Source organism: Lithobates pipiens, unplaced genomic scaffold (genome assembly GCF_037356315.1).
Source record: "Lithobates pipiens isolate NorthernLeopardFrog02 unplaced genomic scaffold, aLitPip1_a1.2 Scaffold_8, whole genome shotgun sequence".
NCBI lineage: Eukaryota > Metazoa > Chordata > Amphibia > Anura > Ranidae > Lithobates > Lithobates pipiens.
The window spans coordinates 671,982,956-671,995,966 of record NW_027507903.1 but is presented as its reverse complement, the minus strand read 5'-3'; the positions used below and the strand labels follow the sequence as shown (position 1 = coordinate 671,995,966).

At 44.1% G+C, this 13,011-nt stretch overlaps 1 protein-coding gene across 5 annotated transcripts in view; it reads right to left on the bottom strand.

Moving 5' to 3' along the window:
- Positions 1-13,011, bottom strand: part of LOC143961947 (CD209 antigen-like protein C) — a 321,050-nt gene that overhangs the window by 126,742 nt on the left and 181,297 nt on the right. For 3 of the 5 annotated variants that reach the window (XM_077471285.1, XM_077471289.1, XM_077471286.1), the window contains 2 exons: positions 3,335-3,376; positions 3,059-3,109 (listed from right to left, as the gene is read on the bottom strand). In XM_077471285.1, the coding sequence (XP_077327411.1) occupies positions 3,059-3,109; positions 3,335-3,376 (93 nt within the window). Of the gene's footprint in view, positions 1-3,058; positions 3,110-3,334; positions 3,377-8,237; positions 8,280-13,011 lie in introns of all 5 variants that reach the window. The other 2 variants (XM_077471287.1, XM_077471288.1) reach the window with 1 other exon arrangement.

The following is a 13,011-nucleotide window of genomic DNA, read 5'->3' as shown; positions in this document are numbered from 1 at the left end:
ACAGAATTATGTATGGATGATCTCCTTCCACTACCTCCTCCTCTACAGAATTATGTATGCAGGATCTCCTTCCACTACCTCCTCCTCCACAGAATTATGTATGCAGGATCTCCTTCCACTACCTCCTCCTCCACAGAATTATGTATGGAGGATCTCCTTCCCCTACCTCCTCCTCCACAGAATTATGTATGCAGGTTCTCCTTCCACTACCTCCTCCTCCACAAAATTATGTATGTAGGATCTCCTTCCACTACCTCCTCCTCCACAGAATTATGTATGTAGGATCTCCTTCCACTACCTCCTCCTCCACAGAATTATGTATGCAAGATCTCCTTCCACTACCTCCTCCTCCACAGAATTATGTATGGAGGATCTCCTTCCACTACCTCCTCCTTCACGGAATTATGTATGCAGGATCTACTTCCACTACCTCCCCCTCCACAGAATTATGTATGCAGGATCTCCTTCCACTACCTCCCCCTCCACAGAATTATGTATGGAGGATCTCCTTCCACTACCTGCTCCTCCACAGAATTATGTATACAAGATCTCCTTCCACTATCTCATCCTCCACAGAATTATGTATGCAGGATCTCCTTCCACTATCTCATCCTCCACAGAATTATGTATGCAGGATCTCCTTCCACTACCTCCCCCTCCACAGAATTATGTATGCAGGATCTCCTTCCACTACCTCCTCCTCCACAGAATTATGTATGCAGGATCTCCTTCCACTATCTCATCCTCCAGAGAATTATGAATGCACTTTCCATTAGATCATTTCTGTGTATTCATGAGAACGAATTACAAAATTAAATTGAAAACAATCACAGAACATTAAATACTTACTATTAGCATTCAGTTGTGTAATTATTTCTTCAATAATTTTATCTGAGTGTTATCTTACCGTGTGATGATGTGCAATCATGAGTTATTGCATACAACATCGATTGAGACTTCATTAAACTTTGAATGGGCATAGTCAATGTGTAAGGTGGCCACCTCTATCAATCATGCCATGGAATAAAAGGTCCAAGTTTAATAATATCTTTGGATTCCAGTGGCAGAACTACTGGGGTCGCAAAGGTCCACTTGTGACCAGGCCCTGGCATTCCACCACCATGGAGGGCCACAGGACCAAATAGTGTTCGGGGCCAAAACCGGCATGAAATGACATTTGCAGAAAGGAGGGTGGTAGGCCAGCACATGGCCATACTCTGCACACAACATCTGATGAGATGGAAATCTAAACTGTCCACAGAGCCACACTCCAGACACCAGCCTGGACAGGACATCTCCTCCTCAGATCTCTGTCACCAGGAGCTCCACCCCCCACCAAGCCAATTTCTCTATTGCCATTGCCATTTTATTGAAGTCTGCTCATATACACAGAGCTGAGTTAGTCTTTCGTCAATATGGTGCCCAAAGCAACAAATATGGGATAAATGTTACTTGTTTTTCAGCATCTCACCAAACAGGGCGCTAGAGATGATAAACTACATGGAATGGGCAGGTGATATGAAGAGGGGGAGTGGGAGCACCAAGAGGAGAAGAGAAGAGGTGATGGATCAAAGCCAAGGTCTGTCTGACTGAGTCCGCCCTACATCTGAGCAATGGAAGAGGTGAGGTCAGTGTGACATTTCCAACCAGGCCACACAGAGTCTATGGGGGGTCACTGTGGTCACCAGAGTCCCACCTTCACATCATCCCCTTTACATCAAACTCTACGGGATTCCCTTCTACAGTGCATGGGGGAACTCTGCAGATCCTGATGTAAAGGAGAACTCTGATGTAAAAAGCAATGTTGCAGACATAAGGGGAATCTCCTATGTGTTTGATATAACTGTGAACAGTTAAGTAACTTGATGTTCTCAGTCTGAGGACCTCCCTTCCTTTAGAGCAGTGAAAACATTAAATGTTTCTATTAAATTTAACATTGAATAACAGGTAACAGTAAGTATTAGCAGGTGAAGGAACCTACCTGTTCTATTGTAATGGGCACCCTGGAGCACAGTTTGGGCAACTAAGATCTGTTTTGCTATCCCTACAGCTTCATCAGTGCCACCTTAACCAACAGAGAGGAGTGCAATGCATGGAGAGGAAAAAATACAACTCCAGTATTTGTTTACTGAATGCTCTGGACTTTACTCAGGATGAACAAAGGTCCATGGTGGGACCCCACAAATAAAGATTCATAATGGGACCCTGTATATAAAGGTTCATGGTTGGACCCCATAAATAAAGGTTGACGGTGGGACCCTAAATAAGGTCAATGGTGGAACCCCCATAAATAAAGGTCCATAGAGGGATGTCTGAAATAAAGGTTGATGGTGGGACCCTAAATATTGGTCCAGGTTGGGATACCATAAATAAAGGTTCTTGGTGGGACTCCATAAAAAAGGTCCATGGTGGGACCCCATAAATAAAGATTCATGGAGGAAGACCATAAATAAAAGTCCTTGGTTGGACCTCATAAATGGTTCATGGTGGGACACCAAAAAATAAAAGTCCATGGATGGACCCCATAAATTAAAATCCTTGGTTGGACCTCAAAAATAAAGGTTAATGGTGTCACCCCTTAAATAATGGTCCATGGATGGACCCCATAAATAAAGGTCCATTGCGGGACCCCTTGCTACCTGATTTTAGAGCACACATAGCATTATCTCTGCATTAGGCCAGGGAGTGAGAAGGAGATTGGAGCTATCTACTTTCTGGGCTTCTGTTTCATAATTTATTTCAGGTACTATAGAGCTGTGAATTTACACTGTGCTTTACATTTATGCATACATTATACATTCACATCAGTCCCTGTCCTCAAGGAGCTTACAATCTATGGTCCCTAACTCACATTCATACACATACTAGGGCCAATTTAGACAAAACCCTATTAAGCTACCAGCATTCTTTTGGAGTGTGTGAGGAAAATGAAGTACCCAAAAGGAAACCCAGGCAGGTAGTGCCGTGGTTGGGTCTCAAACCATTGACCCTAGTTACTACGTGGAAGTGCTAATCACTCAGCCACTCTGCTTCCCAATAAGGAATGCCGAATGTTTACCTTTATTTATAATCAGTTTTAACTCGTTCAGATCATCCGTCATGTTGGTAACTGGAAAGAGAAAACACAAAGCTGAAGAGGCTGAACATTCTAACAACATTTCTCATCACTTCCTGTCACAATGGTCACCAGGACATATAGAGGGTGAAACTCCTCAATTGGGGACACAGACCACAAATAAATAAACTCACAGAGATTCTAATCCTTCTGCTTTCTATCCAAAAAAAAAAAATGCTTTTAGCATTTCATACACTTTAATAGATTTCCTATAATTACCTGATTTCTGCAGATCAGACACATCCTTTGTCAATCCAGAATCTAAAAAATATATATATATATACACACAATAAAAAAAGTAAATATAAATCAGAAACATTGGACAACAAGACTCTCCACAGACAGGAAGGGTGATCAGACTATGAAGAAAACATGTGACTGCTCAGAACGACAGTCGTTCAGAACACGACCCACGTTAAAACTTTACAATTGATTCAGAAAGTGACATTAGAAGGGTGAGTAACTTCCCTAACGATTTCAGTTGTGTATGTACAGTATATTTAAGCTTGAGCTATTGAGCTCTGTACAGAATACATTTTGTTTCCAAGAAAATAGAGAGCTTAGAAAAACATGGAGAGAGAGAGAGAGAGAGAGGGAGAGGGAGGGAGAGGGAGAGGGAGAGAGGGAGAGGGAGAGGGAGAGGGAGAGAGGGAGAGGGAGAGGGAGAGGGAGAGAGAGAGAGAGATGTAATACTGGCTACAAGGCCTGCCTTGTGTATCTACACTTGGCACTAATTTATCAAGGGTATTAGCACTAGACATGTGCATTCGTTTTCGTCTGAATTTCAGGTATTTTCGTTTTCGTTTTGACAAACGATAACGAAAGTGCCGAATCCAAAAAACAAAAGATCCAACATAAATAAATGCTTTATTTTCGTTTTCGTTGTTACAGCAATTCAATATAGAATAGGAGATTCGACATGACTGACAATAACAATCTGTGTCTATTGATCCTGTGGTCGAATGTGCCTAACCTTACCTCTATTAAAAAAAAAGTGTGGGGTTCCCCCAAATTCAATTACCAGGCCCTTCAGGTCTGGTATGGATATTAAGGGGAACCCCGCGTCAAATAAAAAAAAATTGACGTGGGGGTCCCCCTAAAAATCCATACCAGACCCTTTATCCGAGCACGCAACCTGGCAGGCTGCAGAAAAAGAGGGGGGGGGACGAGAGAGCGCCACCTCCTCCTGAACCGTACCAGGCCACATGCCCTCAACATTGGGAGGATGCTTTGGGTCCCCCCAAAGCACCATGTCCCCATGTTGATGGGGACAAGGGCCTCATCCCCACAACCCTGGCCAATGGTTGTGGGGGTCTGCGAGCAGGGGGCTTATTAGAATCTGCAAGCCCCCTTTAACAAGGGTACCCCCCAGATCCCAGCCCCCCCCCCTGTGTGAATTGGTAATGGGGTAAAAAAGTACCCCTACCATTTTACAAAGAAAGTGTAAAAAAATAGTTAAATAACGCAAACACACTTTTGAAAAAATCCTTTATTAAAAATAAAAAAAAATAAAAAAAGATTCCAGCGGTGGTAATCCACTCTTGCTATCCAGCGACGGATGATCATCTCTCCGGGGTCCAGCGATGGCTGATCTGATCCATCTTCTGTCTCCACAGAGGAGACACTGCGGGATCCTGGTGGGCTGACGTTTGTTATATGCACAGGGCGGGACCACCCATCACCTAACCCTGCCCCCCGACGCGATTGGGGAAGCTGGGCTTCCCCAATGACATATGGGTGACCCCGCCCCCCTCTGATGTAACGCAGGTTTCCATTACATCAGAGGGGGCGGGGTCACCCACACGCTTCCCCAATCGTGCCAGAGGGGGCGGGGTCAGGTGACGGGTGGCTCCGCCCTCCGCATAAAACAAACGTCAGGCCGCCGTGATCCCGCAGTGTCTCCCCCGTGGAGACAGAAGATGGATGGATGTGCTGCGCTGGATCAGATCAGCCATCGCTGGACCCGGAGAGATGATCATCCATCGCTGGATAGCAAGAGTGGATTACCACCGCTGGAATCTTTTTTTATTTTTTTTTATTTTTAATAAAGGAATTTTTCAAAAGTGTGTTTGTCTTATTTAACTTTTTTTACACTTTCTTTGTGAAATGGTAGGGGCACTTTTGTACCCCATTACCATTTCAAACAGGGGGGCCGGGATCTGGGGGTCCCCTTGTTAAAGGGGGCTTCCAGATTCTGATAAGCCCCCCGCCCGCAGACCCCCACAACCACCGGCCAGGGTTGTGGGGATGAGGCCCTTGTCCCCATCAACATGGGGATATGGTGCTTTGGGGGGACCAATGTTGAGGGCATGTGGCCTGGTATGGTTCAGGTGGGGGGGCGCTCTCTTGACCCCCTCTTTCCTGCGGCCTGCCAGGTTGCGCGCTCGGATAAAGGGTCTGGTATGGATTTTTAGGGGGACCCCACGTCAATTTTTTTTTTAAATTTGTCGCGGTGTTCCCCTTAATATCCATAACAGACCTGAAGGGCATGGTAATTGAATTTGGGGGAACCCCACGCTTTTTTTTTATTATTATTTTTTTTTTTTTTTTATCAATGACTTTCAATGAGTGTTCTCTTTATTACGGGGAGCCGACAAATCATTACAGCGCGAGTGATTTTAAAGGACTTTTTTTCCTGCAGAAATGACACTTTGTGCAGGGACAGTTCTAAGCACGGGAAACATGCGCCCCTTCACAGGCATACTATAGACACCCCCCAGCTACGAAATTTAAAGGAATATTACACTTTTATTGTTTCACTTTAATCATTATTAAAATCACTGCTCCCGAAAAAACGGCCGTTTTTAAAACTTTTTTTTGCATTGATACATGTCCCCTGGGGCAGGACCCGGGTCCCCAAACACTTTTTTAGGACAGTAACTTGCATATTAGCCTTTAAAATTAACACTTTCGAGATTTTGAACGTTGGAGTCCCATAGACTTTAATAGAGTTCTAAAGTTTACACGAAGTTTGCTATATACTAGCTCCGTTGAATCTTCTTTATACATTCGACAGACATCATAAGCCTTCAAAGACAGATTCGACCGTAATTCATGTGGATTTTCAGACGAATGCAATTTTTGAACGAAAAACGAAATAAATAAAAATGAATTTTAGGAGTAACTAAATAAATTTATTTTTCGGACGAAAATGAAATTCCAAAACAAAAAATTTCACTCTGCACATGTCTAATTGGCACTGCAAATCGCTACGGAGGAAGACAGCCAGCTGGGCTGGCGAATATTGAACGTCCATAACGGAACCACAAGATTTTGAGGCTTATTTTTCTCCACTTGGAGGTAAGGGCTCTGGGAGCATTATGTGACTATTTAGTCAAGAAGATTAATCCCCCCCTGGCGGTATTCCCGAGTCTGGTTCGGGGTGGAGATTTTGTACCAAAAGCCTTACAGGACCGCATCACTGAATGCAGGGGGAGTTTACTTACCTTCTCCCCTGGATCCAGCGATGTCCCCCCCGCTGTACGAGTGAGCCATCCTCCGCTCAATGTATCACAGAGCCGAGCTCTGTGCCCTGTGAGCGTTGTGACGCACGGGGACGGAGAACGGCGCCAAATTCAAAAAGTGAAACTCAGACATTACATACAGTATAATGTAATTGCTGTATGCAGGGCAGGACTTAGGGTGGTGGGGGCCCCTGGGCTTGAGTCACTTTCGGGCCCTACCTTCTATACATTATCGTATTTATCGGCGTATAACTCGCGCCGGTGTATAACACGCACCCCAAGTTTAGGAGGGAATTTTAAGGAAAAAAACTTACATTTAAATGCCCATCAATGCAGCCTGGCAGTGTCATTTGCAGCCTTGTCAGTGTAGCCTTGTCATTTACACCCTTGCCCCAGTGTCATTTGCAGCCTTGTCATTGCAGTCTTGAAGTTTAAAAATGGCGCCGCCGAGATACAGAGTCCTGTGTATCTCGTTGGCTCTTGGGTCCTCTCATCGGCTCTCGGGTCCTCTCGCAGTCCCGAGAGGAGCCGAGAGTAGTGTACTCGGCTCGGCTCACAGTCGCGCCCAGTCCCTGTGTTATGTCCATCATAGGTCGAGACTGGGTGTGACTGTGAGCGGAGCGGAGCTGAGCCGAGTACACTTGGCTATGTCTCTAGGCGGGGCCCCCTATTGGGCGGGGCCCATGGGCTTGAGCCCAGTCAAGCCCAATGGTAAGTCCTGCCCTGGCTGTATGTAATTATTTCACACCCCCTTTGTCCCTAGTGTTCTGTCCAGTGTCCTGCATGCAGTTTTATATTATAAAAACTGTTCGTTATGCCTGGAAACTGGAGTTTGTCCATAGCAACCAAAACTGTCCCTTTACATCAAAAATGATTTTAGACCAAATAGAAAACAGCGATAATAAATTAGAATCACTCGCAGAATTGAGCGATAGCGATTTGTGGGGAGATCTGTCATCAAATACTGAAAAGTAATGACAGTGACAATTCTGCAACTGAACAAATTTCTGTGTTTTTGATTTGATTCCATTATTGAATAATTTTATTATTGTTATATTATTATTTGGTACAATTATTTATTATATTATAATTTATGATTTCATTTTTCAAACTTTATTATACCCGGGATGTCTGCTAGACTCTGGTTTGGACAGATTTAAGTGAGTTATTCCTAAAAATTACAGGACTACAATATAAAACACGAAATTTTCATGCAAAATAATTGTACCGCTTTCAGCACCTAAAATCCGAAATAATCGTACCGCCAGGGAGGATAATATCAATTTCACAACACAACTCTTTAGAAGATTCACCAGGATTATGGACACTCATGATTATTGTCACTAATCTATCACTTTGATGGACTCTTTTGATGTATACACATTTTATTTTGGATTTCAGCTCTTGTGTTTACTTTTTCACACTATTTGGGATTATATTTCTGTAACATTAATGTGTTAGAAGTCTGCGCAGATCACTTTCGTCATTATATATTGTAGGGTAACATGCAGGGGCATTTATAGGTAGGAAAAGAAAATGGCAAACGCCCCCTGGGAGCAGCAGAGAAAATGTCCAGTGTGCATGAGGCCTTACTAAACTTCACTGCTGTTTATTCATAAAGAAATAATTACAGAAGCAACTCAGAATTTTATACTCGCCTTCATTCTTCAGATGTGTCATTTCTTCTTTTATACTTTTATCTGAAAAGGAAACAGAAAACCGTATGAAGTGAGTTTTCTCGATATTTAGTACTCACATGTGCAAATGTTGTTTAAAAACTTTAAAGCGGAGGTCCACCCTAAAATGGACCTTCCGCTCATCAGATTCCTCCCCCCCTCCGGCGCCACAATTGGCACCTTTCAGGGGGGAGGGGGGTGCAGTTACCTGGATAATCCAGGTAACTGCACCCACTTCCGGGCTAGCTCTCTGCGGAAAGGGGCGTACATTACGCCCCTTTCCGCAAGTGCCCGCCCCCTTCCGCAAGTGCCCCGCTGCCTGCTGGGAAACACACAGATCCCAGAGGCAACGGGGACTGTCCTCATTGCGCAGCGCGGCTCGCGCATGCGCAGTAGGGAACCGGGAAATGAAGCCGAAAGGCTCCATTTCCTGATTCCCATACCCAAGATGGCGGCGGCAGCACTCGAGTGTCGATCTAGAGATCGGCTTCGGGTGCCGACATCGCGGGCGCGCTGGACAGGTAAGTGTCACTATTTTAAAAGTCAGCAGCTGCAGTATTTGTAGCTGCTGACTTTTAAAAAAAAAAAAAAACGCGGAGTCCCCGCGGACTCCCGCTTTAAGGCATATTCAGCCGATCGGATGGAAGTCGCCTGGCTGTTTTTGATCCTTACTATGGGTTTTGTAAATCCTAGACGATGTGCATTTCACTACCAATTGAAAAAAAAATCAGACAATATTTTCATTATTTGGAGATTTGGATGTATAGAATCTTCCGAATCACAATAGTTACGCATTTCAAAGAATCCGAAAATAAATTATAACAAAACAAATTATCCGAATTTGTTTCTGAAAATTAATCAGAATTCCAAATGGAAACATGTTGCAATAAATACAGTAAAAGGGAAATAATATGAGGGTTTGTTTTTAGGCTGCAGTGCTGAATAGAATAGAATAAAATAAAACTGAATAGGAGAGATTAGAATAATAAAAAAAAAAGTAGAACAGAATAGAAAATAAAAGATTAGAAAGAAGCAGAATAGACTAGAAAACTAAAGAGAAGAATAGAATAGACCAACTAATAGAATAGACTACAAAATAGTAAATATTAAAATAGTAAATAGTAATACTAAAAAGAATAGAATATCATAGAATGGAATGGGATAAAATATTTTGACTAATGACTGATCCCCTAGGAACAGCTGACATCATAACCCAAAACCAGTCCTGGGACAAGGTCGTCTAGAGCAATGGTCATCAACCCCATCCTCAGGGCCCACTAACAGGCCAGGCTTTATGTATTACCTTGGGGGAGATGCAGACTAGAATACTGCAATCACTAAGCAGCAAATGATATCACCTGTGATGTATTTCAGTTATCTTGCAAACCTGGCCTGTTAGTGGGTCCTGAGGGCAGGAGTTGATGACCACTAGTGCACAGGGCACAGAAGAATGGTTTAGAACAAATGAATACAATAGACTATGAAATAAAAGGATAGAATATCATAGAATATCATAGAATAGAATATTTTGACTGATGACTGATGCCCCAAGGAACAGTTGAGATCATAACCAAAAACCAGTGCTGGGACAAGGTCATCTAGCAAAGATGCCAAATGGCGCCTTCCCACTAAAATGTATGAGCATTATGTGTCAGCAAAAAGTCCTCTCCCAAATCCCCCAAAAATTAGAGCACCTTTCTTCACACTTATCCCTTAAGTATAAATTCCCAACGTTCTCCCCACCAAAATAATTCCTGCTCTTCCAGTACAGGTCCGCCTTCCCAGCTCAAATCCTCTACTTCCCCAACCCCTCCCCAGCAAAATCCCTCTACCCCCCAGAGCATAAATCCCCTCCCAGCACAAAGGCCCCCAAATCCCCTCTCCTAGCACTAATCCTCTCTACCCAAATTACCCCTCCTAGAACAAATCCCTTCAATCATCCTTACCAACATAACCCCCCCCCCCCCAACAGAAATCTGCATTTCTAGTACAAATACCACCCTTCAATTCAGCCATTCTAGCACAACACCCCAAAATCCCTACTGCGCCAAGAGCAGACGCCCCTCCTGCCCACCCCTTGTCCCGGCCCTGTCCAGAAGCACAATGATGCTGCCCCCCATCGCTACTCTCATCACAAATGACAGTTTCCTGGTTAGTTGCTGAATGCAAGCCAACTGGTCAGAGATGATGGAAAAATATAGTCATGACCATATTTTGTCATCCGGGAACCCCCGTTGACTTGTTTCCAATGGTATAATACAAAATTTCAATGTTTCAGAAAACATAGAACGTGCAATAGTAATAAAAGTGCAGCTCAAATAAATGGAATGCTTATAAAAAAAAAAAAACAAGAAAAAATTTAAATGGACATCCATCTTCCATATCACCGTTAGAGTTGGGCGAACAGTTCACTCCAAGCATAAGTTGGGCTCGAGAGCTGTCTTTTCAACCATTCAACGTACATTCGAATTTGCAGAGCACTCGGTGGGATGTTCGCCTGCTGAGCGTCCCACAATGCACTGCGCAATACACAGTTCATTCTAAGACCCTAATTCCATGAAGCAATGCACCAGACCGCTAGTCGGGTTCAAGGCTTTGCCAATCAGGGCACAGAGCAAAGTCAGAGTCATGATTGGACAAGGTCATGGTGACTTTGCCCAAAAATGGCTCAGTGCTCATAGCCCCACCCCACATTGTAAAAGGTTCCTTCCCACGGGATCCTTTTGCAATGTGTTGTTGGAGTGGCGATCAATAGAGAAGGGCTCAGTTAGCGACTAGAGAGTTAGTGTGTTATTGTGACTCAGAGTGCAGAGTGTCAGTGTAGTGTAGGTGTAGTCTGACTATAGTGTGAGAACAGTCTAGTGTTAATGTACTGTGAGTATAGTGTAGTGTCAGTGTTACATAGTAGGTGAGGTGAAAAAAGACACAAGTCCATCAAGTCCAACATATGTGTGTGATTACATGTCAGTATTACATTGTATATCCCTGTATGTTGGGGTCCTTCAGGTGCTTATCTAATAGTTTCTTGAAACTATCAATGCTCCCCCGCTGAGACCACCGCCTGTGGAAGGGAATTCCACATCCTTGCCACTCTTACAGTAAAGAACCCTCTATGTAGTTTAAGGTTAAACACCTTTCTTCTATTTTAATGAGTGGCCACGAGTATTCTTAAACTGCCTTCTGCGAAAAAGTTTTACCCCTATTGTGGGGTCACCAGTCCGGTATTTGTATATTGAAATCATATCCCCTCTCAAGCGTCTCTTCTCCAGAGAGAATAAGTTCAGTGCTCGCAACCTTTCCTCATAACTAATATCCTCCAGACCCTTTATTAGCTTTGTTGCCCTTCTTTGTACTCTCTGCATTTCCAGTACATCCTTCCTGAGGACTGGTGCCCAGAACTGGACAGCATATTCCAGGTGTGGCCGGACCAGAATCTTGTAGAGCGGGAGAATTATTGTTTTATCTCTGGAGTTGATCCCCTTTTTAATGCCAATATTCTGTTTGCTTTGTTAGAAGCAGCTTGGCATTGCATGCCATTGCTGAGCCTATCATCTACTAGGACCCCCAGGTCCTTTTCCATCCTAGATTCCCCCAGAGGTTCTCCCCCCAGTGTGTAGATTGCATTCATGGAAGGATGTTGACCCACTCCACCTCATCTTTGGCCATCAGACAACGTACCATCTTCTCTAGAGTCTGATTAGTCCTTTCTGTTTGGCCATTTGTCTCAGAATGATATGCTGAAGAATATGATAATTTAATCCCCAGCTGAGAGCAAAGGGCCTTCCAAAACTGGGCTATAAACTGAGAGCCACGGTCAGAGACAATATTAATTGGTGCCCCATGGAGCCTGAAAATATGCTTAATGAATAAAGATGCCAGTTCTTTAGCAGATGGAAGCTTCGGAAGCGGAACAAAGTGGGCCATCTTACTGAACCTACCACCACCCAGATCGTGGAACATCCCTGGGACTGAGGCAAGTCAGTGATAAAGTCCATAGATAAATGGGTACAGGGACAGGTATGTATTGGTAGAGGACGTAGGAGACCGGGGGGCTTAGAGGTACTGCTCTTGCTTCTGGTGCAAACTTCACAGGCCTGGACGAAGGCTAACACATCCTGCCTAATCGATGGCCACCAGAGGTTGCAAGAGATAATCTCAAAAGTTTGTCTAAACCCCGGATGTGCTGCAAGTTTTGATGCATATACTTGCTGCAATACCTGCAAACAAAGCCAGGGGCACAAAGAGCATACCAGAGGGAATGGAGGGAGGGGCTTCAGCCTGTGCTGGTAACAAGGCCTCAGAGATATCAGTCTGGGTAAAAGCCAAAATCCTATCCTCAGAGATAATGGGTTCTGGAGGAAGCGGAGGAGGAGACTCTGATAAAAAGCTGCGAGACAAGGCATTGGCCTTAATGTTTTTTGGTCCTGGTAAATAAGAAATTGTGAAGTCAAATCTGGAGAAGAACAATGACCACCTGGCTTGACGTGAGTTCAGTCTTTTAGCAGAACGGATTTATTCAAGGTTTTTGTGGTCAGTCAGAACTATGAATGGATAGTGAGCTCCCTCCAGCCAATAAAAACCTGAAAACAGGGGTATCTGGTGCTACCTCTGATTAGAAAAAAGTTATGGGGGGGTGTGGCAGGAAGCGGTGGGGAGAGGACGCATCTTAGCTGAGCTCTGCCGGCCGAGATAAAATCTATAACCATCCGGCGCTATTAGGCTGGATTCTGGCCAGTGGATAACTCAGCTCACTCCC